The 24,905-nt window shown below is 35.8% G+C and overlaps 1 protein-coding gene across 1 annotated transcript in view; it reads left to right on the forward strand.

The window, feature by feature from the left end:
- The window catches only part of LOC139123886 (uncharacterized), a 31,428-nt gene that overhangs the window by 4,986 nt on the left and 1,537 nt on the right, over window positions 1-24,905 (forward strand). The window contains exons 4-6 of the mRNA XM_070690037.1: window positions 21,151-21,201; window positions 22,662-22,775; window positions 24,277-24,390. Coding sequence (XP_070546138.1) covers window positions 21,151-21,201; window positions 22,662-22,775; window positions 24,277-24,390 — 279 coding nt within the window. The remainder of the gene's footprint in view (window positions 1-21,150; window positions 21,202-22,661; window positions 22,776-24,276; window positions 24,391-24,905) is intronic.

Raw genomic sequence — 24,905 nt, forward strand, 5'->3', positions numbered from 1 at the left:
TCTAAATGTTTATAAGAAATCATTTACATCATGCTACCATGCCCTAAACTTGCATACGATGAGGAAATATATAAAAGGGGCATTTGGCTTGTAGAGATATTTTGGGGGTAACAAATAAGTAAATAAATAAATAAATAATAAATAAATAAATAAATAAATAAATACTAAATAAATACATAAGTAAATAAATAAATAAATAAATAAATGGTTAATTCAATAATTAGTAGTTTGGAAAGTTACACAGGTGTAGATTTTTTCATCTTCGCTCAAGAAAGGTCTCACCGTACTTTTGGCACTTTGAAAATCTTGTACATGTACTGTCATTTTTATCGTTTTTTTTCACCGACCACAAAACATGACCGAATACACTTCTTAGATGACTCTTGACCCTTTTCCTGTCTCTGCATTAGATCGTTTTTTAACATGTCCGTGATCGCATTGTAATCTGAATAAATGTAATGTAATGAACACAATGCGTGTGTCGTCGTTTGATACTGTGCGCCAGTGTTGTCAACGTAGTCCCAACTTACAAAAATGCTTGGTCTCGGGCACGAATTTCCGACGTTCGATCTCTCGGACGTCCGTTTTCTGCATTTGGGGACTGAAATGGCGAGAATGCCTCATAAGACGACTGAGACACGAGAGGTCATGGTATAAATAAAATCCGTTTGCGCTATATGCCGAGCAATGTTTCAAAATCTCGACCCGCCTGCAACGGGGATTATAGCTTAATATTAACATGTGTTTTAAAAGGAAATGCTTTCCATTGCAGTAAATCAAGCCGGCAGAAATAGACAAACTGCATCAATCATGTATGCTATAAAATAACGTTTTTTTTTAATTAAAATTAAAGGGTCACCTAAATAGGTTTCCTTCAGAGGGAAGTAAAGAAATACCCTTATCTGTTGTTTGCACTGAAACTAAAATGCTTTAATGTTAGCTAAAACTATTTATAATAAACTTATAATAATTTATGATATTGATGATAAGCTTTGTGATGACTACCTTTGGTATTTTCATACTTTTCCACACAATGCAGAATATATCCTTTAGGACCTGACTACTTTCTTCAGATTTTAATTGTGCGCAGCCAACAAATGTACCATTAATCAGGAAATGACACAATGTTCCATATTCCTCTCATCAACGATTCTTCAGCAAATTGATCCGACTCATGCAAGATTAAAGAGATAAATCAGTTACCTTAACACTTACAACATTTGTATCATACTAGCTGTAAATCGGTATATTTTTAAATTCAATTGTTTTGTCACAAACATCTTCGCCGTCTCTTGTAAAACTGCCTCTTCCTGCAACATTTTTTATTGTCTTGAGGTACGGAGTAGTACTTAAACAGCCATTATTTTTCCAAATAAAAAAAATAATAATTACATTAAATTACATTAGTCATCCACATACCCTAAGTGTATCCGTCTTCACAGAACTGAGTACAATAGCCATCTTTGACAAACTGAATATTAGATGCCTAAAGTTTACTTGATTATTTCATGCGTGGCAATCTCCCTAACGAAACTGTCGAGATTATATTGCTCAAGTCGGTCACCAGAGAACAATTCAGAATTGTATCCGGTGTCATTTACTTGTCCCATAGAGAAAACTGCGGCTACGCTAGTTTCCATTCTGCTGTCTTTGAGCCAAATTGTGAAGGCAAGTGATATTTTGATATTGTTCGACATTCTAGACTCTGATAAATAAAAGTATTGCTTGAACTGGTGAAAATTACTACCAATCGTGGTATTTTACTTGCTTGCACAATTTTTTAATGTTGGAAGAAAACGACTCACTGGCTTTTCCTATACTAACGAGCAGCTGATTCACGTTTTTTTGCAAGACAAATAAAGAATAGGACACCATCTTTTATGATGTATTGTGCAAAATGTATTTTCTTCGGACTAAATCAGTGGATGTATTAACTGCTGTTTTGAAAAGGGAGTAGTTTGATAAGGGAAACCAGAGCAATCATTTGGTCGACCGCGGCAGTAACTGTTAGTGTATTCAGTTCGCAAATGTCTTGACAAATGTAAATTCAAAGTGTTTTCACCATAGCACCTAAAGTTTGTCCGTGATGCTGTATTTGAAATTCAAGGGATATTAGAAAATGGAATCATTCTCAGACAAGTCTTTCGTTTACAAGCGATCGCTCGTTTGTTGAACGTTTGTTACTTTCTCTTAAAATGGTTACATTGAATAAAAGTCCGTTGCTAGGCTACGTACGGTTATGACTTCAATGCCAGTTGACCTGTCTCGGGTAACTTTTAGAAGACAGTTATATTTTCTTGCCTGTACCTATCGATTGCGATTCCCCTTCAAGATCGTATGTATTTCAAATTTGACACAATGGTTCATGGGACATTATAGTTATTGAATTTGTCATAGCTTTCAGCTTAATCACCAATTCATTTTGTTAAGGAGCATTGTATACCCTACAGATATTCACAATCTAAAAACTCACCAGTATTGGAAGCAGGAGATGACTGCAGATCGAGAAAACCGGCGACCCGGTTACCTTCATCGAATACGCTGTTGGTAAGCTAGCGTTTAAACATTGGCGGCAGGATGGGTTACTTTCAAGACACACGCTTGAACGTCACAGGACGCTTTTCCCACACGAATGGGCATTGTTAACGATTGTAAAACATTTCATTTCCCCGGACTTCGATATTTTAATGGAAACTGGGCAACAACTTTGACTTAGTTGCATCATGGGTATTCGACATGCTGTTAATCAAATTTAAAGGAGAAAAACGATTCACGCAAACGCCTATGAATTGGTCATAATACCCGGTGACAAACGCTGACGATAAATTGATTCACACTTTACCATTTGAATAAAAGATTTCAATGTTGTTTGGAACAATAGTCATCAGAAGTCAACTTATCTGGAAAAAATAGTACTACAAGGTGACGCGAGGCTGTGACGGTCTGCCAACACTATCCGACATTGAAGCCGTTGGTTCGCATTTATGTTAATACTGCTCGTGCCGTCGTGGCCTCGGCGTTGAGGCAGACAGTAAGAGTTTTGTGTGATGTGTCGGTTTGTACCTTAACACTCTCCCAACTAATATCAGCGAAAAAGCGAATAATTAAGGGTAGACCCATTTGGCAGACACTTATGTTTAAACTGATTTTTCACTATTAAAATGAATTGATACATCAGACAATCTGAGCTGCCAACCAAATCACTAAAGATCATAAAATAAGTCAATTAATAATTATTTGACATGATGCTGCTGTACACATTTACAGTACTGGAAGATCAACACCTGTATCATGTTTTATAAAATTTGAGACAGTATTTCTTGACATATCAGCTGAGAAAATTCATGAAATATACAAATACTCAATTAATTGACACGATACGCCTCAATGCCTTTGCATGGAACTACAACACTATAAGATCAATATCCGTATCAAGTTTCATGCAATTAGTTGCAGTATTTCTAGACATATCACACTGATCAGTTCTTTAAATATGAAAATTATAAATTAATGACAAGATCTTGCTAAATGTATTTGCATAAAGTTACACAGCTCTTTACCGAGTTTCATCTAATTCGAGTTGGTATTCCTTGACATAAAACCCTAATTACGGAAATTAATCAAATATGCAAATAAGTTAATTGATATGATTCTGCTAAATGTCTTTGCACATAGCTAGAGCTCTGGTGAATGAACAAAGTACCAAATTTCACCAAATTTGTGTTGGTATTTCCTGACATATTACTGGAATTATGAAAAATCATGAAATATGCAAATTAGCAATTAATCGGCACCATAATGAACAATGTTTTTGTGTACTATCAGAGATTTGTGTGACCAACACATGCACATAGATACATAGCTCTTTTTCAAAAAGCATTTATTACTCAACTTAGCACTAAATATGCGTGCAACATCCAAAATAATAGACATGCATATGTATTTAACTTTGTTATCCTTGTACCAAGTTGAAAGGAATCTGCCATGGCATATTTGAGATATCTGCGTGGATTGACGAACCGACCTACGGACAGACGCATGGAATGACGCAGCCCAAACCACAAGTCTCCTGCACTTCCTTTTCGGGGACTGAAAAGGACAAACGGTGGTTAACAAAGTAATACCACACTTTGTTTCATTGTAGTTGTTTTTGATAGACATCACAGTCTCAAGGCCACCGTTGGATTCATCAAATGAGATTCTGATTACAATACAATTTATATCCCTCCTGATTTGTTAGCCATTACTGCTTAACTATTCATCCACTGAAGTAGCGCTAAAGTAACATCGAAACCTGTGATAGCTCAGTGTGTTCTTTTTGACATCACTGTAATGAAACAGTCTTTATGTGGTTACACTTGGTAAAATTTCTACGGCTCAACAATGGTTTCACTTTTTAGTAAAATGTGTTTTACCAGCTCTATACATACATCATGAAATCCTGTATCTGAGTCTTGGGGATGTTTATCCCATGTTGGTATTTAGGTTGACTCGATGGACATATATTTTATCCTTGTTCTCACTGGGACGTCCACTATTTTGATGTTAAAGTTTTTTACTTGAAAAAGTTGGTCTTTACGTTTGTTCTTAGTCGTTCTTTTCCCTCACGGCGTAAGACGCGATAATCTTCCAGGGCCACAGATACACGCCTAATTCCCAAGAAACAAAGAACACAGCTGTCTACTAGCTACCCTTTTTCATCATAATAATGATACAGCACCATACCTTAGTCTACATTTTAACATCTGCTGCTACCAAATTGCAACCAGCGGCGAACGCATCTTTGGTTTGACAGGCCCTCTAGGATAATAACCATTTATCAGTAAGAGAAGGCGGTACTTAATTCACTGTTCATATAGAAATGTCAGCCGTTTCCATGAGCACTGTGTTGAAGTAAGGGAAGAGTATACCAATCTGAAAGTGCAGCGAAAAGTTCTTGTTCGAAACGAATAATCCACTACGTGTAAGTTGTCAGTGTCTCATGATTTGTAGCAGACGTATTTAAGGCTGTTATATAATCACAGCAGGCATCTAATTATTATGGTACGTGCAGCAATCATTCGGAACGGCTGCTGCAGATATTTCCGTGTGTTGTTCCTTTTATCGCAGCTTTTACCTAAAATCAAATGACTTCTTACAAGTGTGTGCTTAAAGTAACGCAAAGTATCGTACGTCCATCCTCACCCATTTTTCTCATCCGTCGATGAATGCAAATTATATAATTTTTAGGTTTACACTCAGAGATAGAACATTTTGATCAGGAGTCAACAATAATTCGTTCGCAAAATCATATAACACTGGTTAATGTTGTTATAGATTTACAGTACTTATATTTCCTTCATAATCACACACAGACATAAATCATGCACGTTATCTCAGCTCTGATGCTCATGGTTTTCAATGCCGCGACATTCATTGTAGATGCTGAAGATGCAATAGTTCCCAAAAATCGGAGAAATTTGAAAGGTAAGGCCAATGGAAAATATCAACGGGCAAGATTATTTAAAACTTGACAAGGTTGTTGGTTTTTTAATTTTTTCATCACTTTCGTTTTTCAGAGTTCCTTGGAAAAAAGCCTTTGTACTTAATATTCTCTCACGCTAGTTAGCAACATGAACAGAATAGATTTTAACATTTAGCTATTTTATGCATGTAGTTTCTGACAAAGATTATGTTTCCATGTTGCTAAATGCTGTGACTTTTTCTGATATTTAAAAACAGCATTGATACGCTTGAAACTGCAGTGTACAAATGTAAAAATAGCGGACGCTAGACGCGTCTTTACGCGTTCAAAATGTACATGTCGGTGTTCAAATTTGAACGGCTGGTGTTCACATCGTTAACACTAGTGTTCATATTATTAACAATAATGTTCTAAACCTGAACACGATGTGTTAACAACCATCTCCTTCAAGTGTTCAAAAACTCAGCATCACAGAAATTTTACAATATTCTGAAACAGTTAACAATCTTTTGTGTTTTTTACTTTACATTGGCTATATTAACTTTACTACTGCCTCGCTGTCCGGCATTCGTACACGGATTTTGGTATGACAAATTTCACACTAAGTGAAAAATATTTCCGGTCTACAATTGCTGAAAGCATGTTTTTTCTAAAAAAGGAAGTATAAAAAATAATTTTACACGTTTATTTCGGGTTGAAATTTTGAAAATTTAAAAAGACAATCAGAAACTACCATGGACGTTTTAATTTTAACATCGACGTGCAAGAGGCGTTCTACTTCTAAACACTTGGTGTTCAAGTTTGGTGCCTTTTCTTATCCCATGATGCATCAAAACGGAAGTTGTGACATTTTTTGTAAGCGCACGCTGAAGTCGTGATCGTGTGGAAACAAGACCAGAAGGGGTAAGTTTTCTCTCCAAAATAGTAAAAGGTTTTAGATTTTGAAGCATCTTTATTATTATCCTTTGAAATTATTGTATTGTACTATGAAATAGCTTAACTACGTGAAGAAATCTTGAATTCTTTCAGTGGCTGGTATACCAACAACTAGCTGTGAATACGCAGTGGTACTTTTGGCCATGGCCTATCGATCGATCTCACTCGGGTCAAGGGTCATCGCAACACACTCTAGCGATAACCCTTGACCTGAGCGCGATCGATACGCCTTGCATAGTACCGCTGCGTAATCACAGCTAACACATGTCTTTTAGTAGACACAATCGCATGTAAAACATCAATTAAACATGATCGTACAGTATACAATGTATTGTGTCAGCATATGAGAGTTTGGCTTTTTTATTTAATCAGTTGATGACAAGAATAAGCAAATATTTTTAAACATTATTGAAAAGAGGCTCCCCTCAGCCCCTTGTCTTTCATAGAAAGTCTTATCTCGACATATTACCTATTGTTGCATTATTTTCAGGATGTAAAAAAATGGACTTAACTGAAAATCGAAGAGTTGTTACAGAAGAGGTAGCTGTTTTGGAACCAAGCTTGAGAACCCCAATTCATCTCTAATGTAGATTTAAACTTTCAAGGGTCAGTAACTGAATTTTGATAAGTTTCTGTATTTGTTTTCTTAATTAATCTAAGCTTTGGTAGCATGCTACGATCAACTATATGTTGCCGGAGAATAAGCTTTCACAGACGTGTAGTCTCCCTCATCGGATGCAAGGGTGGAATGAAAAATTAAAGCTGAAAGCGACAGAAAATTCAGAGTAAAAATGTCCACTCTGAATTACTGAATTTTCAGAAATTTTCACTCTGAATTTCCTGTCACTTTCTGCTTCAATTTTTCATTCCCCCTTGCATCTGATGAAGGAAACTTCACGTTTTTAAAAGCTTATGCCCCTGTCACATTTAGTTGATCGCAGCATGCTATCAAACCTAAGATTATTTTGTATTGTAGCTCAACGCGTTTCTTGTTCTTAGCAACTGGTTTTAGCTTTGCAGTCACCTAAATATGTGGATGTGTAGCATTGTACTCAAATTTGTACATAACAAGGTTTTTCTTGAAAACAGCCTGTACGAATCCTTTAATATTTGAATTACACGTTCCAAGAGATTACCCAAGTCAGATATGTTTAAATTATGATGAAATATGCAAATTTATGTTTTTTAGGCTGATTTTGCTATTTTTTGGGTAAAAATCTCTCTCTTTTACAGACGTCATCAATATTTGAACATGTCCCTAATATGACCGTAGTCAAATTTGTGCTATCTGTCATGAAATATTCAAATTTTTATATTTCATGGCATTTTGTGTCATTTTTGGTAAAAAAACTTTTAAAAATCTTCTTCAAACTGCTCATTTAACAGCTTTGATATTTAGGACATAGATCTCTACTGATAGCCTTTTTCAGATTTTTCAAATTATGGAGAAATTTGCAACTTTGTATTTTTGAGACATTAAAGACATTTCAGAAATTTTTAAGATATTAGGGATTACCAGAATGTAATATATATTCAAGTTAAGATAAAATCTATGTTTTCTTTTATTTAAGGACGATTTTTACCATTTTTGGTAAAAAAAAAATTGTATACAAATTAATAGCAGGGTACACCAGAATTTGAAAGGGCTTTACGATTATGTTTTTAATTTCTGAGAAGTAGATTTTTGAAATGTCACCGATTTATTTCAGGGTTTATTTAAAGATATTACAAACAAGCAAAATTTTTGGTTTATGAAGGACTTCGTTGGAGAAGGAAATAGGTTTTATCCTGCCAAGGACCAACTTTCCCCACTTTCTGCATGTTGTGCCTTACCGTGACACTTTGACAACTTGACATGTTGTGTTTACTTTAGTGTGGACACTATACACCATGTGAACTAGAGAAGCCTCGACTAACTTCTTTTCTTCAAATTTACAATTGTCTATACAAGAGGAAAAGTCTTTAAGAAGCCATGTTACAAAAATGGAGTATGCATTTCATACATATACGTCTTTTCAACACAATGAGTAAGCCAAATTGTGAGCTTTTTCAGATGAGTTTTGTACGTTTTAAACAAGTATGAACATAAAACGTAACCCACAATATCTAAATAAAACCAGATTTGTCATTACTTTGTTCATGTTTTTTAAAGCGATCTACAGTGTTTGTGGGGATTTTTTATTGCTTATGTTTTTTGATAGGAGGGTGTTAACACCGTTGGTAGTTTCCTCTGACAAACTTTACATACAAAGTGGCAATGTTTATTTGCCCATTTTCCAGTAAATTATTGTACTTTATTCTAAAAATTTTTGTGTATTTTTAGAATAAAATAATTTAACTGAATATCAGTGGTCTGTAATGTTATTTCCAGGCTTGACATCCCCTGAACGCCCAAAATTAAAGGTGTTCAACAAAAGCGCATCATGTGTTCTAGCCTTTAACACACTTATCGTTGAACGGCGTCCATGCGTTCAAAAAGTGTTACAGTCCTTTGAACGCGTAAATGCGTTCAATTTTTGAACACGTCATGTGCAACGAGTGTTCTGATATGGAACACCATGGTGTTCAATATAATGTCTGATGAACACTCAATCAAAATGTTCACACATGTGTTCAAAAATTGAACGTCGGTTGAACACGTAGTGTTAAATTTCTGAACGTCTAGACGCGTTCAAAAAGTGTTACAAAAAGGCGTTTAATTGGTGTTCTATCCTTTAACACTTAACTTTACAGTGTGTCATAGGTGGAGAATGCATTTATCTTCAACGACAAGGAAAAAGAATTTATTGGGTAAAAGTAAAATATGGTATAGGCGATTTTAAATCGCAGTAGTTGACAATACCCACACGGTAGTTGTTTACTGAGAGTAAAGTAAAGATATCTGTTAGTCAAATTTCATCAATGCTGCAAACTTCACTTCCTCTGTCATGTAATTTAAGTTACAGATATCATTACTCTGTACTTGAGTAATATGAGTTTATATATATATATATATATATATATATATATATATATATATATATATATATATTATATATATATATATTAATTATATTATATATAATATTGTATATATATATATGTATATGTTATGTATATATATATATATAATATAATTATATTATATATAATATTGTATATATATGTATATATATATATATATATATATATATATATATATATATATATATATATATATATATATATATATATATATATATATATATATATATCTGCGTCGATTGACGGACCGACCTACGGACAGACGCATGGAATGACACAGCCCAAACCACAAGTCTCCTGCACTTCCTTTTCGGGGACTGAAAAGGACAAACGGTGGTTAACAAAGTAATACCATACTTTGTTTCATTGTAGTCGTTTTTGATAGACATCACAGTCTCAAAAGGCCACCGTTGGATTCATCAAATGAGATTCTGATTACAATACAATTTATATCCCTCCTCTGTGCTCTCCCTGGCCTTTCGAAATTGTTAGTAAATTTACGAATTGGGTTCAAAAAATATTAGTAAGCAGAAATTATGTTATTCTGAACCCATCAACTTTCAACAAGCACTTCTGGTACTCAATAGATGATTTTAAGGGGATAGAAATGATGAATGATTTCATTATAGACAAAAGAAAATGAAAAATCCCTTTTTAGTTTTTTTGACAATGAACACTCATATTTTGATACGCATTTTCAAAAGATTTATTGAATAACACAGTACATCATGGGTCATGAATGCTTGTAACATTTAAATTTCTTCCTTGTCTCGCAGCTCAATAAAGTGTGTAATTTTGGTCAACGGCCAATGAATATTATTCAATTACTCTATCTTTATTACACAACATAACATGTTCAAGTATATTGTGACACAAATCGTAACTCCCTTTGTGTGTGTACTCAGTGGTTGATGATTATATATATTAATTTATGAAGCGGTCATTAATATTATCAAATATTATCAGTGTTTGCACAAATTTAGATGCTAGAAATCTGTCCCGTTTTTCATATTTGGAAAGCTCTGTTACTTTGAAAGTATGCACGTCATCCATGGGTACTAGGTGGTGCCACTATATAGCTGCAGTCATTATGCCATGTTCATCTCTAAAATACTTTTTAAACAACCACTGATCAGAACATCTGGCAGTCTGTGGTTTCGCACAAATTTTGTCTCATCTCAATCAAACTTAAGTACGCAAACTGAGACTGGTGATCCTGCTAATGTTTCTTAGAGACAGTTACACTTTTAAAACGCTGCAGATGATCGTCATGTATTTTTTTGTCTGGATAAACTTTTTGGTCATGGGACTGTGCACAGCATTTTCTCTGGATCATAGAAAACTCAGTATTCATAACATTTGCTGAGACAGATTTTTGTAAAATATTTTGAAGGAAACCTATTAAAATTGGCCAGCTGACTGAAAAATTCAATTTGCAGATCGTCAAATGACAAATCTATATACAAGATTTCCGGCTCGCTTCCACCTCCATGCACAGAAAAACACTTTGCAGTACATGTTCAACCATGCGCGGTCCGGACTGCAGTTCTGCTGTAGTTCGACTGTCTTTCAGGCTGACTGTTCTTGATCTCTTCTAGCTCTGCGGTTTCATTGTTTCGTATTTTTTCATATCAGTTGCCGTTTTTATGCCCAACTTTCTTTCCCAACTGGATACTATCAATCCAAAGTATTTGTAACTGCCCGCTTCCCTCGATCCGCTTCAACATACAGTCCATTCGGAAAGTTGACAGCATGTGAGTGTTTGGGTGTCTCGAAACTACCGTAATGGGGTGGTAATGCATGACACACCACTATGAGATTACAAGACCTGGGGATCTTGAAACCTTTTCGCGCATGCTCATGTTATCACAGGTCAAAGTCCAAAGCCAGCTATCACCATGTGTCGATGCGCCGATGATAGGGGCATGCAGGTTTTGAAAGACGAGATATGACAGTATTTCCCCGGAATTCACAATCTTGACCGAAAATCAGGCTTCAAAAATAACAAAATCGTTCGTAAATGGCCGATCGGGCATTCATTTTTTTTCGTAAATTTTCATTTTTGTTCGTAATTTACGAAAGTTACGAGCGACAGCGAGAGCACAGACTCCTGATTTGTTAGCAACTACTGCTAAACTATTCATCGACTGAAGTAGCGCTAAAGTAACATCGAAACCTGTGATAGCTCAGTGTGTTCTTTTTGACAACACTGTAATGAAACAGTCTTTATGTGGTCATACTTGGTAAAATTTCTACGGCTCAACAATGGTTTCACTTTTTGGTAAAATGTGTTTTACCAGCTCTGTACATACATCATGAAATCCTGTATCTGAGTCTTGGGGATGTTTATCCCATGTTGGTATTTAGGTTGACTCGATGGACATATATTTTATCCTTGTTCTCACTGGGACGTCCACTATTTTGATGTTAAAGTTTTTTACTTGAAAAAGTTGATCTTTACGTTTGTTCTTAGTCGTTCTTTTCCCTCACGGCGTAAGACGCGATAATCTTCCAGGGCCACAGATACACGCCTAATTCCCAAGAAACAAAGAACACAGCTGTCTACTAGCTACCCTTTTTCATCATAATAATGATACAGCACCATACCTTAGTCTACATTTTAACATCTGCTGCTACCAAATTGCAACCAGCGGCGAACGCATCTTTGGTTTGACAGGCCCTCTAGGATAATAACTCTTTATCAGTAAGAGAAGGCGGTACTTAATTCACTGTTCATATAGAAATGTCAGCCGTTTCCATGAGCACTGTGTTGAAGTAAGGGAAGAGTATACCAATCTAAAAGTGCAGCGAAAAAGTTCTTGTTCGAAACGAATAATCCACTACGTGTAAGTTGTCAGTGTCTCATGATTTGTAGCAGACGTATTTAAGGCTGTTATATAATCACAGCAGGCATCTAATTATTATGGTACGTGCAGCAATCATTCGGAACGGCTGCTGCAGATATTTCCGTGTGTTGTTCCTTTTATCGCAGCTTTTACCTAAAATCAAATGACTTCTTACAAGTGTGTGCTTAAAGTAACGCAAAGTATCGTACGTCCATCCTCACCCATTTTTCTCATCCGTCGATGAATGCAATTTATATAATTTTTAGGTTTACACTCAGAGATAGAACATTTTGATCAGGAGTCAAAAATAATTCGTTCGCAAAATCATATAACACTGGTTAATGTTGTTATAGATTTACAGTACTTATATTTCCTTCATAATCACACACAGACATAAATCATGCACGTTATCTCAGCTCTGATGCTCATGGTTTTCAATGCTGCGACATTCATTGTAGATGCTGAAGATGCAATAGTTCCCAAAAATCGGAGAAATTTGAAAGGTAAGGCCAATGGAAAATATCAACGGGCAAGATTATTTAAAACTTGACAAGGTTGTTGGTTTTTAATTTTTTCATCACTTTCGTTTTTCAGAGTTCCTTGGAAAAAAGCCTTTGTACTTAATATTCTCTCACGCTAGTTAGCAACATGAACAAAATAGATTTTAACATTTAGCTATTTTTATGCATGTAGTTTCTGACAAAGATTATGTTTCCATGTTGCTAAATGCTGTGACTTTTTCTGATATTTAAAAACAGCATTGATACGCTTGAAATGCAGTGTACAAATGTTAAGACGCCCCTGTTCGCCTCAGCTGTCATAGGTGGAGAATGCATTTATCTTCAACGACAAGGAAAAAGAATTTATTGGGTAAAAAGTAGAATATCGTAGAGGCGATTTTAAATCGCAGTAGTTGACAATACCCACACGGTAGTTGTTTACTGAGTGTAAAGTAATGATATCTGTTAGTCAAATTTCATCAATGCTGCAAACTTCACTTCCTCTGTCATGTAATTTAAGTTACAGATATCATTACTCTGTACTTGAGTAATATGAGTTTATATATATATATATATATATATATATATATATATATATATATATATATATATATATATATATATATATATATATATATATATATATATATATATATATATAAATCCGAAGTGATTGGTGGTCTTTATTCTGTATTTCCAGGCCATCGGCCCAATATACAAACATAACTCAGATAACATTATTAAATGACAGGAAAAGAAGAAAAACAACAATTCTTGCGGAAAAAAATATATTTTACATTTCGATATCTTTTCTGCGTATCATAGCATGAAATGTAAAGGCTGCTAATCTCTGTAATAAATCAGTATTACTCGAAGACATCAAATCTACAAATTTCCTTTCTGATGGTGATGTGAAATAAATAGCTGGTAAATATTTAATTCTTAAAGTATCAAAAAATGGACAAATCAAAACAAAATGATACTCATCTTCAATCTCACTTCTTTCACATAATACATCTTTCCAAAGATGGGTGTATATATATATATATATATATATATATATATATATATATATATATATATATATATATATATATATATATATATATATATATATATATATATATATATATATATATATAATGTGTGTGTGTTCCTTCTTAATTAATTATTTACTTATTTATTTATTTATTTATTTATTTATTTATTTATTTATTTATTTATTTATTTTATTTAGTTCCTCTGTTAGATAACTCACAATCCTTAGTGCACGCTCGGATGCACAACAACAGAGAAGCTCGATCAACTGGACATGATATATTCCCCGACAATGTCGACATTATTTTAGTGACAGCTGACTTGTACTTAGCAGTTTTGAGCACACCGATTCAAAAGTATACGGCCCCTTGGAAGGTACTTTTGCGACAAAAGATGTTGACGTCGGCAATGGTGTGTTGCTTGGAGTGAGTGAAACAAACGGACTTCAGATCAAAACATCGATGCTTACTGACGGTTGGGATTCGGTACCAAACAGCTGTTGTGTGATTCGTGTTGCGTGGTATGGGCACAAAATTATTGGTGTAAACGACGAGAAAATGCTAGTTTTGCGTGAGGATGTGTCAGCTAGTTGGAAGGTGATTGAAAACAGTGGAGGTGTCCTATCGGTCGTCTACACAAATGAGTTTGGCATACTTGGCCTTTCATTAGACGGTGAACAAATACTTCGAGCCAAAGTTGACCCGTTCGAGTGGATTAGCGGAAGCGTTATCGTACAAATAGATACACCTTTAATTGATTTTACGATGCTACAAGGTAAATTGGTTTACTTGACCGATACATACATCGCTATTTGCGCCGGAGTTTTACCAACACCTTCGTCAAGTGAAAATTTGAACAGAGGTAAGGCAGCATTCATTAGAGTATGGTGAGAGTCTTGCCCTTGAACACGGTGGTTGTAACTTTTCTTTAGGTTAGTCATTGTTATAAATAACTAAATTGCAGATATAAGAGAAATCATAACAATTCGCACACGAATCAGAAAACCTGAGACCTGGGAAAATCACAAATTTAAAGGGTCACATACAAGATTCTAAGTTGTTGTGTACTAGTATATATGCATTTTGATGATTAGAAATGACTTTGTTCCTTTATGAACATATTTTTTTATATGAAAAGACTACAGAAAACTATTCACATGTTATTTGGATTCGCTAGGTCAAGCAACACTACAGTGTTAACATCTCTCCATTCAACTCTGACATTAAAAAATGAAAGCGTGCGTTAAATGTGTGTAGCGTGGAATACTTACTGGGTATGAAAATGGATTGTGGAAAATCTGCTCATTGTATATGCATTATTGTGACGAACAGAGTTGAAAAGCGAATATATACAGTAAAGTGATTGACTTTAGGTTTCAATTGAGACATGAGATGCTATCCTTGCGAGTTAAATCATTATAAAATCCAAACACGCTTTCTTTGGTTTCGTTTTGCTAAGCCTCAATAATCACAAGTGTCCACGGCAACGAATGTGACTACGACATGACATTATTGAAAAGCCATGAGTAGTAATTTGCTAAATTGCCTTTATTCACAAGTTATATAATTTCTATTATTGGCTGAAATCATAATGCTTATTGAATTCCTCAACGCAACAAATATATGAGATTTTGTAATCTAATTTTAACGTGGAATACAATTCAATTCCAGGCTCAAAGAAATATATTTTTATAAAATATCATTGCATGTATTGTATTGTATTGTATTGTATTGTATTGTATTGTATTGTATTGTATTGTATTGTATTGTATTATAGGGTTATTCACAAAATACGGCCCTGTATGGACGAGGGCTCAGTGGGTGACGTATTGGAAGAGCCGAAGGCGAGTCCGATACGTCACTCACTGAGCCCGAGTCCGTACAGGGCCGTATTTTGTGTATAACCCTATTATTATACACCTACCTCCATTAATCGTCAGTATAAAGTAATTCTATGGTAAATTTGAGGAATGCGGCACGCGCGATATGAGTGGAACGCGTGCGATCTACTGCTCCGTAGTACAAGTCCCTTGCGTTGGCACGAAGCCAAATAATTTTCAGTGCAGTACAAGCAAACTTCGATGAATGTTTTCAATTTAATTAGTTTTTAAAAATAAAAATCAATTGCATTTAGACTCAGTTTTGTGTTTAGCGTGTTTTAAGCCTTATACTACGAAAACATTTTGGTGGAAGTTGTTATTATGTCTATAACTCACCGTAAAATAGTTTGTTTACATCCAATAATCGCTAGGTCAAAGGTCAAACAGGCGCGTCGCGCGTCTCCCGTATTCGGGACTCCGCGTACTATACAAAATACGGGGAGTTATTGGACGGTCAAACTCTCATAGGTTACGGCAGTAGGTGTATAATAATGTATTGTATTGTATTGTATTGTATTGTATTGTATTGTATTGTATTGTATTGTTATGTATTGTATTGTATTGTATTGTATTGTATTGTTTTGTATTGTATTGTATTGTATTGTATTGTATTGTATTGTATTGTATTGTATTGTATTGTATTGTATTGTGTTGTGTTGCATTGTGTTATGTTGTGTTGTGTTGTGTAAGAAAAGATGACGTAACTGAAAGAGGTCACAAGGGAATAACTGTTTATGATTCAAAATGTTATAACATATCATCACAACAACCATAAAACGAACTGTACCTTTTCGCAAATAGTGGGACTGCTTAATATCATGTTGAATGTTGACTCAAAGCATTTGCAGTTGTTGTGGTTTTCATACATTGAATGTGGTTTGCATACATTCAATATGACCATAGCATCAGATAGGACAAAGGTATCGGCATACATATGCAGATCATGGCCATGCATTTCTGTATTTCGTAGTATTCGTACACATATTTCCAACTGAACTCCGTCTTTCGTATTTATGACCTTCGGACAATGGCCATGAGACTGGATGTTCTTTAAACTACGCAAGTAGATAAACAGGCAAGACCACTTCTTCAGGAAAACAGGCTCATCCAATTCAACTAGGCATGTGCCTCTTCCTTCTATTAAGCAATGGCGAGCCTCGTTGACATAGTAGGCTGAAACAGTTTGTCTTATGAGATCTGCATCCTTTATGTTTTCATATTCCATCTGGATGTTTATAAACCACTTATCGTGTTAATAAATGAAAGGTCTGAGCACAACTGAAAGGCCTGAGCTTAAGATCAATCGATCTATTGGACACATGTTCATCTCCCACTCAAGTGTACGACTGAAGGTCGTTTGTTGCGGTTGCTGCAGATCATTTACAATATAATACAGACAAAACTGGTAAAGTTGAATATAATTTACTGGTAATGTTTTTTTTTTTTTCTGAGCATTACTGGGTCTACTCATAGAAAACACGATAATAAGAATGCTTATTATAATATGCTTAGCTGGAATCCGGCAATCTGATCGGCAGGAGCCGGATTTTATATTCTCAACAAGAAGACCTACGCGCCGCGTAACATTTTTGAGCTCGCGCAAATTTCGAACGCCAACTTGAGAGCTCAACGCGCTATAATGTCGAACAAGTCTATGGCTTCAGATTGATTTTGATTGTTGAATTTTAGTCTAGTGCAGCTTGACGAACCAACAAATGAAGAGTTTCTGTAAGCAGCAGAGGCTATGTAACAACAACATAATTTTTAAAAGTTTTTTGATCGTATTTTGATGTAAAATTCTTCAAGTTCGATGTCTAATCGCGATATCGATGCGTTGCGAAACCGTATTTTATGAATTCAACTGTGCACGAACGCGCGTTCTGAAACATTCTATTTTAGAGTTTGTATGAGGCTGGGCGCTTCTGAACTTTCGTGCCATTTTCGGCCCTAAATAACGACATTGTCCACCTGTTTTAACTTTAGCATAATATGTAACAGGTCTGACCTGAGAGCGAGCGCAGCGTAGGGTTATTGATGTCATTGATGTTTTCAGGCGATAGCATGCTAATTTCTGTGTTTATGCATGATGCATACTATTTATGACATTGAGCTGTCAATTGTTTTCTAGAATAACATTAAAAGATTATTATAGCAATTTAACTCGGAAATGCCTAGTTCTCAACGAAAATTATTTAAAACTGGTAAATTACATGATTCCGATCAGTTTATTGTAACAGGGGTGGGAACAGAGGCAGTCTTAATGTAAAACACGTACTTGATATTCCCGTCGGTAGCTCTCAAGCACACGACTTTTAATTCTCGCGTGAGTTGACTGTTCGTTCTCGCGAGAGTTGGCTTGTTTCAAAATGGCGGCGCCTTGTGATGACCGAACCAGGCTTTCAAAAGTGATCGAAAATAGTCATTTTGAACCAAATTTCACACTTTCTTAGGAATACAGAGATTCTTTTGTCGGAAATACACATTGTCGAGTAGGATTTATGGTAGATGATTTCTTTAATTTCACGCAATCCGTGTAAAAGTATTCAAAATGGCCGCCTCCATGTTTTAGTGCTTTCTTTTCAAACTCGTAGGTATATAGAGATTCCATTCTAATTTTCGTGTACACGCGTTAGTCTTTCGGCCGCTCTCGCTGCGCTCGCTAATATGTAACAGGTCTGACCTGAGAGCGAGCGCAGCGTAGGGTATATCGTCATTGATGTTTTCAGGCAATAGCATGCTAATTTCTGTGTTTGATGCATGATTCATAACTTAGCCATTGACTCGTCAAGGTTGAATTGTTGTCAATTGTTTTCTAGAATGGCATTTATAGCAATTTAACTCGGAAATGCCAAGTTCACAAACGAAAATTATTTAAAACTGGTAATTATATTATTCCGATCAGTTTATTATATTGTAGCAGGGGCGGAACAGAGGCAGTCTAATGTAAACACGTACAGTACGTCTTGATATTCCCGTCGGTAGCTAGTTCTCAGCCCACTATTTTTAATTCTCGCGTGAGTTGACCGTTCGTTCTCGCGAGAGTTGGCTTGTTTCAAAATGGCGGCGCCTAGTGATGACCGATCGGGGCCTTCAAAAGTGATCTAAAATAGTCATTCTGAACCAAATTTCACATTTTTTGAAACAGAGAGATTCTTTTGTCGGCAGTACACATTGTCGAGTAGTTTTTGTGGTAGATGATATCTTTAATTTCACGCAATCCGTGTAAAAGTATTCAAATGGCCGCCTCCATGGAACTGTGCTCTCTTTTCAAACTCGTAGGTATATAGAGATTCCATTCTAAATTTCTTGTACACGCGTTAGTCTTAATGCTCGCTTCGCGAGCGGCCTTCGGCCGCTCTCGCTGCGCTCGCTATTATGAGGTTAATATTTAACAGGTCTGACCTGAGAGCGAGCGCAGCGTAGTAGGGTATATCGTCATTGATGTTTTCAAGCAAAAGCATGCTATTTCTGTGTTTGATGCATGACGCATATTTTGGCCTTGCTGTCAACTCGGAAATGCCAAGTTCACTAACGAAAATTATTTAAAACTGGTAAATTATATGATTCCGATCAGTTTATTGTAACAGGGGCGGGAACAGAGGCAGTCTAATGTAAAACACGTACTTGCCCGGCCTCGGCGTCGGTAGCTCTCAGCACACGATTTTTAATTCTTGCTTGAGTTGACCGTTCGTTCTTGCGAGGTTTGGCTTGTTTCAAAATGGCGGCGCCTAGTGATGACCGATCCGGGCCTTCAAAAGTGATCGAAAATCGTCATTTTGAACCAAATTTCACATTTTTTGGAACAGATAGATTCTTTTGTCGAAAATACATATTGTCGAGTAAGATTTGTGGTAGATGATAACTTTAATTTCACGCAATCCGTGTAAAAGTATTCAAAATGGCTGCCTCCATGGAAGTGCTCTCTTTTCAAACTCGTAGGTATATAGAAATTCCATTCTAAATTTCTTGTACACGCGTTAGTCTTAATGCTCGCTTCGGCCGCTCTCGCTGCGCTCGCTTATAACGGTGCGCTCGGGTATTTGGTTGCGGATATAAGACCTCTTGGGTGAAAATTAGCATATTTGGGTGAAATAATCACCTCGCTTCGCTCGGTGATTCTTTCCTGCCGAATATGCTTATTTTCAATCCAGAGGTTTTATATCCGCAACCAAATCACCTCGCTTGCCGTAATAACCTCTAAATAATATGGTTAGATACAGTCGAATTTAAAATAAACAACAGCAATTTCAAAATACCTGATTTTAATTGTTAAAATGTAAAATGTATGTTATTATTACTTTAACTTCCTGCTCTTGTGTAATTGCCACGCAAACTCCTTCATGGTAGTTCAACAATTCAAGCCTGGCTTTACAACCTTAAAACAATATCAAGACTATATTTATCTTGCAACATTCTTAAAGCTCATGTTGTTTGAGGTGAGATGAATTTACCGGGAGTCTACAATAAAGCGTCTCTCTCTCTCTCTCTCTCTCTCTCTCTCTCTCTCTCTCTCTCTCTCTCTCTCTCTCTCTCTCACTCATACACACACATTAAATGCATGCATGCATGCATGAATGCATACCTTTTCATGCATGCATTGATTCATGCATACATACATTAATGTCGGTTCATTTGACCCGGAAGATACGCAAAGAAGTGAAAAAAACTCTGAAGTTGTACATGAAGGATGTCAGAGTCTGAATATATGTAATATATATTATGTAGAATACTCAACTATACGGTTAGTGACCCACTTTTTTCAAATATAAAATCGTGCGAGACAATCAATATTGTTAGGCTTACTTATTGAGATGGGTTCCTATTGCAAAGGAGTACATTATTATCCACCTGCGTCCTAACCGTACAGTAAGTTTAGGTTTCTACGGATACGAAGTACAATGCGGTGTACGATAACTTAAGGTGTTATCGGATGCTATTTGACCTTGACCCAAAAAACATCTTTACGTCAACACGGGATAAAGGGGGAGATAATTTTAGATACTTCTTAAAATACATAACTTCACGAAGTTAATCGTCGTGAGTCCAAAACCTTTGATTTTAAATGACATTGTGCTGCTGACCTACATTTTTTAACACGTGCACTGCGTTGCGCGGATTGCGTTCTGTGCACTTTATAGCGGACGTGCTTGAACGCGTTCGCAGTCTTTGTGTGATCGCTCAGTGCAGTCCCGGGAGTGCAGTAAGCAACGGACATCCTAAAAACGCTTCAATTATGACTTTTTCCTGGTAAAATTTGACTAAAAAGGTCTATAATAAGGTTATTCACAAAATACCAGGATTTATGTCCTCGTACAACGTACGCTTTGGTATTGTCCTCGACGTTCAACGTCTATGACAATACTTCCTCGGCACAATGTACTCGGACATAAATCTTGGTATTTTGTTATTAACCATGTATTATAAACTTCACTTGATCTTATCATCTAAACATATTTCCGCACTGATTTTCTTAATTCTATCCAGATATTGACAACACAAGAAGTGAAAGAATGCCGGTGGATTTTACTAAGGGAGGTAAGACGGCGATTAGAATGAGAGTCCAGTAACTTGGATATAGCCCACGATATTCAGTCTTATGTGCAATAGATAATGTAAACTTTATGATGTGAAATTAATTTCCAGCTACTGCTTGCATGCCTATGTGTGTTCTCGAAAATATATGTTCGCGTGTAATCATCCAAATGCTTATATAGTTGACGCGAATCACACATAATCATTTGTCATTCAATTTAGACGAATACTATAATAGTGACTTGTTTCTAGTAGAGAAACAATCATAGGCAGCAGAACAATTTTGAATAGGAGCTTTGCTGTTGGTGCTATTTCGACGCGCTTTCAATTGGTCAAGAAACTTGATGCAGACGTGATGCTTATTATTTCTATGTCAAAACCCTGCATAGAGTATACTGATGTGAACAGCACTGGACTAATCTCAGGGGAATTAGTTCATGAAGGTAAGATGGAGATAATAATCGATGGTTAGGTAAACTCATGAACTAAAAGCATGTTGATAATAATAGATGAAAATATCAAACCATATTTTAGATCAATAGCACAAGTGTATATGTCGCGCTCTTATTTAGGGGAATTACGAGTTGAGGTACCAGTCTGGATCGTTATGCTTTCAGTAACTGAAGCTGACACACCAAGATGTAGATTGTAACATAACCTTGTTCTTTATTACAAGAAAGAGACTGTGTCGTTCACCGTTAAAGGTCTGATCTCAAGTCCTCTAGTCTAAGTTCTCTACAAAGTTAAATACATCTCAAGACTTATATTATTACAAAAGTTATCACGTGGAAATTTTCCCGCCTGTCTTTCATTGTTTCTTAAGATTAAATACGATCACACCACGGAATATCCCGTTCTCGATTGTTCTCATTGAAATCTTAGCCAATAATTAATTAAACTATCACACTATCTCTTATCTGCTTCTCGTACGATCTGAGTCAATGAACTTCACACGCCGCGTCCTCGCTCGTCAAAACGAGTGATGAAGCATGGCGATAGCTGACAATCTACTAAAAATAAAAAAAATCACATTAATCGTAAGGCAGTGTGGTAAAATCTCTACAGGAAAGGGCGTTACATATATACATTCCCATTTTTTGAATTTGCGAATTTTGGAGGTCAAACGACCTGTAAAATGACAGACAAATTTCACGTTATATATGTTAGAATCAAAAAAGTTTCTATGCGTGGTCCTATGGATCATCGATTTAGCTCAACTGGTAAGCTGAAGTATTTGCAGAGTCTGAGAAAAACTGTTCCTTCCCTGGCTGTAGAACTTACCTCAATACACGGCCGTGATTTGCTAGATTCAAATATAATGGCAATATCTACGGAGAAAATGTCTTGTGAGTTCTTATTTAGAAATTTCATGGAAACGAGCGTGACCGCCATTCAGCTACTTCTTCACGTCGCAAAACTAATAGAAAGATTTCAAATATGTCTACATTGTTATTTACTTTAAGCTGAGAAGGACAATCTGGAATTAAGTACTGACGGAGATATTCCTCTAGTCAAGACAATTGGTCAACCTGACGCTAAGTCGGGAAGGAATTCTGTGAAAGGCGAATCAGACTCTGGTGAGTGATTTGTCTTTGTTTGACCAGATCTGTCTTTGACATCACCAATACTGTTAATATTTATTTATATAAACATTTTAACATTTTAATCAGAGTTTTCGGAATACAAACAATGAAAGAGGGGTATGCATGAAAGTGTAGTTTATAGGCAAGCGTATGAACTCTGAATTTTAGAAGTTAGAGTAGGTGTTATAAAAAATATAGTCACCCAATCTATGAGAGAAAGGGCTCCAGCGTTATCGAGAACAGATTCAGCATACTTCAGGTAAACAAATCTTCAGTCATATCTCTCTGTTAATTTAATCAAATCTAAAGTATATCACAGTCATCAGTCGCTCGCCGAGGTCGCTTATAAACAATGTCAATATGACCGACGTGTTTCTGAAATCTCGTCGCTTTGATAGCTTTGTAAGTTTATTGACTTTTCTTATTGCCAATGGTTTTATCCTTTATTACGATGACAACAATGAACTAGATTTTTTCGAGCTTTCTGCTTTACTGTTTACTCCGTTGTCAATTTAATAAAAGTTTTAATACAATGCAAAGTTAAATATGCACTCAAGTGATAGGTTTGCTCCTTGCGACGTAGTCACAGCAGAGTCTGCCTGGCTTAATCATAAGGGGACACTCTTTTTACAAAATTGACTAATCAGGAGCTTACACCAAAATTAGGGTAGACGATTCTTCTACCGCTCATCGTAGCTTTTGGTCGCTATTTTTGAAAGTTTTAAGTCCTTCACTACAAGACGTAACTTTCGTAAGTTGAATATTTAGGCAAAATTCACCTTAAAAAGTTTGGTTTATACAACGGACCGTTCAATCTTACAGAGGGTCAAAATCTGACGGGTCGTTTTAATGTAAAACTCCAAGAAAAGGGTTAATATTTTTATTCGCCATTGTGGTTTGCTAATTTAAGAAAAAGTCATAGCTGAAAAAGACAATAATTTAAATAATGTCCACACCTTAGTATTACAGACCCGGCAAAGCATACATAAGAAACACGTTTGGAACTATTTTTGGATAATTGGATGGTAAAGTAGTGTCAATTTAATCTGCATATATAAGCTTATATCTTCTTTTTCTACATTAAACACAATAGCATGAGTGTATATACATACAAAGTTGTTTGTTTATCATACATGTTTTTCACTTGTTTAATTTGTGAATTTTGGAGGTCAAATAACCTGTACAACTACAGCGGACAAAATTCACGTTAATATATGTCAAAACCACTAAAGTTTGCTAACGCTGTCCTGTGGATCATGAATGTACCTCAACTAGTAAGCTGAAATGAATGCAGATTCTGTGAAAGACAGTTTCTTCAGTGGCTATACAAGTTACCTCAATACACAGCCGTGATTTGCCAGGTTCAAATATAATCGCTTTATTTACGGAGAAATTGTCTTGTGATTTTTTGCGGGCGTGACCACCATTTAGCATTTCTTCACCTTGCAAAACGAATTGAATGATTTCAATATGTCTACATTGTCATTTCTTTAAGCTGAGAACAAAACTCTAGAATTAACTACTAACGGAGATATTCCTAAAGTAAAGACCATTGGTCAACCTGACGCTAAGTCAGTAAAGAATTCTGCGAAGGGAGAATCAGTCTCTGGTAAGCTATTTTTTTGTTTGACCAAATATGTTTTTGACGTCATTAGCCCTGTAAATATTTATTCATATTGAAATTTTACATTTTAATAACATTTTTCGGAATACAAACATTTATTTAAGGACTTAAGAAGGCGATAAAAATGAGAGTCCAGTAATTTGGATAATATAATATTCAAAGCCTTATCACTCCGCTCATGAATATAGCCTATTGTTAAGGATTGGAAATGCGGTTATTGTCGAGGCTCATTCCGAGCTAAAAACGTAACACGTTCACTAGTCACAGGGTGGGCGGGTGGGGATATGGCGCTACTGTGCATAGGCCTACCAAATCTGACATGAGGGAACACCTAGTGAGCTGCCTTCGAACTGTAACCTGTCCTTCGTGTTCGAGGAGCAGCAGATTGACAGGAACTTATTCTTGACTTTTATGCTATTTCAATAATATGAATAATTATTTATTCTTAACAGCTGGCGTTGTAATATCGCTATGTGATGGGCTATGAATATAGTCTAAGA

The sequence above is a fragment of the Ptychodera flava genome (genome assembly GCF_041260155.1).
Source record: "Ptychodera flava strain L36383 chromosome 23 unlocalized genomic scaffold, AS_Pfla_20210202 Scaffold_23__1_contigs__length_28996876_pilon, whole genome shotgun sequence".
NCBI lineage: Eukaryota > Metazoa > Hemichordata > Enteropneusta > Ptychoderidae > Ptychodera > Ptychodera flava.